General features: G+C 52.5%; 1 protein-coding gene across 1 annotated transcript in view; it reads right to left on the bottom strand.

Moving 5' to 3' along the window:
• KIF17 (kinesin family member 17) overlaps window positions 1-2,938 on the bottom strand; it is a 22,405-nt gene that overhangs the window by 6,231 nt on the left and 13,236 nt on the right. The window contains exons 11-14 of the mRNA XM_009330342.1: window positions 1,735-1,966; window positions 531-789; window positions 193-260; window positions 15-72 (exon numbers count right to left, since the gene is read on the bottom strand). Of these exons, the coding sequence (XP_009328617.1) occupies window positions 15-72; window positions 193-260; window positions 531-789; window positions 1,735-1,966 (617 nt within the window). The remainder of the gene's footprint in view (window positions 1-14; window positions 73-192; window positions 261-530; window positions 790-1,734; window positions 1,967-2,938) is intronic.

Below are 2,938 nucleotides of genomic sequence, written 5' to 3'. Positions count from 1 at the left end.
TCGGAGGGAGTTGCTGGCGACGGTCTCGCTGTCGCTCCTGTCCAGCACCAGCTTGTAGCGGTCTTCCTCGGGCTGGAAGCGGAAAACGCCGTCAGCAGCGCCGGACTCCGCGCTAGCCCTCGGGTTACGGCTTAGAAATACGGCAAAAAATCGGTAAAATACGACACAAAATGGAGGAGAAATGCACCGTACCGTTAGCTCTCCGCTCTCGGCCAAAGGGCTCTTTCGGGCAGGTTTGGGCTGTGGCAGTGCTGGAACTGCTGCGAGAAGAGACGGCGTTAAAGGGTCGTCGTCTCTAAAACACTTAACGCTCTCCTGACCGCGCTCCCCGATCCCCAGCACCGCTTCGGTCACCGACCACTGGGCTCATAGAGATTCCGGAAGGATCCGTACCGCGCTTCGCATTAGATGACGTTATTATTCAAACTTTATAGACGCAGAAGATTTTAGAAGCGGATGCAGCCCAGAAGTGATCTGCCGAGCCCGGAAGCAGCCGCGTGCCGGCGGCACCATCCAGACGCTCCTCTTACCTGCGGGCAGGCGGGTTTTTTCAACGACAGGCTCTGGAATTTTCCAGCAGCCGGCTTCCTCATCCCAGACGGATTCGCGCTTGACCTTCTCCAGATTGCTGTAGTTGCAGTCGCGCCGGACGAGGGACTGCACCTGATCCAGCAGCTGCTGGAAGAGCATCAGGTCTCGCTCCAGGCGGCGGATGGTGCCGAGGTAATCGATCTTTTCCAGCTCAAATTCCGACTGCAGATCTTTGATCTCCGTCTCGGCAGCCCGCAGCTGGGACATGAAAACAAAGTAAGTCGTTGGGATTACGAAGGAGAGAGACCGACGGTCGCTGTGAGCACAGGAATTTGTCGGGCAGAGGGATGGAAAGACAGACACAAAACCCTCAGCGTTTGAGAGGATTTCTAATTTATAACTAAGAATTAGGATGAGATTTGTGTGGAGAGATTATTCCACGTCCGTTTCAATGAAAGATTTGTCGCGTTTCTCCAAAGTGCCGAGTCTCCGAATGGCCCTTACGTTAATCTTACTGGTGTGGTCTGCGCCCAGTGCTAACGGACTCTTGGGAGCTCCTAACTTTGATGAAAAAGGTGCAATATTTCTTTGATAACCTCAATACAGAAATAAAGCACGTTCTTAACGTGCAGATTTAGGACTGCACACGCACACACTCACACAGTTTGTCGGGTTTTTTTTAAGCTCCTCTGATTCTGCCTCATCTCATCAGAGCGAAACTGATTTTTCAAGCGTGCCTAAAATTTAACAGCGTTGCTTTTATATATTTCATTCCCCCCCTCCCCGAAAACTTTTCGCGGCGCAGCGTCTCCCAGGAACCCAGGTGTGATACCTGGGGCGATCGGAACGGGAGGAAGCTGTGCAATAGATGGCGTGGGTCAGCAGAGGGAGTCGCACCCTCTTCCGTCACCAGCCGTCATCCTCCAGCCAGCGTCCTGCACGATAAGGAGACCGGCCTCTAAAACGGGCGAGGTTTGGGGTTTCAACGACTTAATCCACCACCCTGAGGGCTTGCCGCAGCCCGTATTTCATAAAAATACAGACATAGGTACTAATGCGGGCGCACGTATGAAATATTTCACACAGCCAGAGCCATGCTTTAAACATACCGCCCTAAAGCGCCTCCTTAACCTAAAGGAACGGGTACGCAGAGGAGAGAGATGCTCCCTGAATCTTCAGCAGGGATAAGGGGGAGCTGCTCACCTTCTTCTGCACCTTCTCCAGAAGCTTGCTCTTGGCTCGCACCTCCTCCTGGATGGAGTCGTAGACGTTGAGCAGAACCCACTCACTGCTCTCCTCGTCCGATTGCTGCAGCGCGGCCACCAGCTGCATCCTCCGCTCGGCCGCGTATTTTTTCCGGCGTTTCTGCTTTTCTTTGAGGTCCTTGTTTTTAGCCTGTTCCCCCCCTACCACCTGTCGTTCTAGCATCTGCAGCCTGGAAAAGGCAAATGCTTCTCTCAGCTCAGTGGCACAAAGAACCACCCTCTGCGTAAGCGTGGAGGGCGCAGGTCCTCGCCCGAGCGACGCTGGGGAGGACACAGCGCAGAAAACGGTGATTTCTGACGAGATCTGCTGCCCTGAGTAACCGTGGCAAGTTCCACTTTTACTAACGGTTTCTGTCACAGACGCTCCTGTGGACCCAAGGCAAAGCGCGTGTCGTTCTGAGCACCTTTGTCGACAAGTACGTCCGGAAATCTGCATCTATGCTCACAGAATTCTTTTTAAAAACCCCATTTTGTGGAATTTGTATTTCAATTCTTATTTCTTGTTTTGAAAGACTCTCAAGGCAAGCACAAAATGTGCCAAATTTACGCCAACAAATATTTTAAATGGTGGGTATGGGAGTGATACGGCTGGAAGCCACAGTACCATTTCTTTTTCGGGGCAATATCAGCCAGGGTTGATGACTTGGGTGATCTCAGCGTTTCTGCTTGAGCGCTGAGCACAGACCCATATTTGAAATGGAGCTCGTCTCATGTCCACGCCGCGCGGCCCCATACACTCCGACACGGAAATAAAGCCGTGCTCCAGAGCCGTCCTCTTTGTCTGCAGAGCAGACATAGCTCGGGTTGGCCAGCGCTGGCTTAAACTGGAGAAAATCCCACTGCTGATAAAACCTCCTCTGATAACAGCCTCGTAATTATCGTCCAACCCATCCGAAAGAGCTCGTTCCCCACCAGAGATGATTTGATATTCTACCGTACTGCGCTCGCCAAGTAACCTTGGGTTTCGTTTGCTTAACGCGCGCTTGAATCCTCGCTCTGCCGAGCGAGTGTCAGAGATCTCACAGCCGTCCTGATGTGTAAAGCTTTTAACAGGCGGCTTTGAAAATCCCCGTGCCTGCGGAACCAAACCCTCCCGCCTAATCTGCGGAGAACTTTGATTTTAACGCTGGAATTGGAAGAGC

Source organism: Pygoscelis adeliae, unplaced genomic scaffold, assembly GCF_000699105.1.
Source record: "Pygoscelis adeliae isolate BGI_AS28 unplaced genomic scaffold, ASM69910v1 Scaffold728, whole genome shotgun sequence".
Lineage (NCBI taxonomy): Eukaryota > Metazoa > Chordata > Aves > Sphenisciformes > Spheniscidae > Pygoscelis > Pygoscelis adeliae.
The sequence above is the reverse complement of the archived record's forward strand: the minus strand, read 5'-3'. Positions and strand labels throughout refer to the sequence as shown.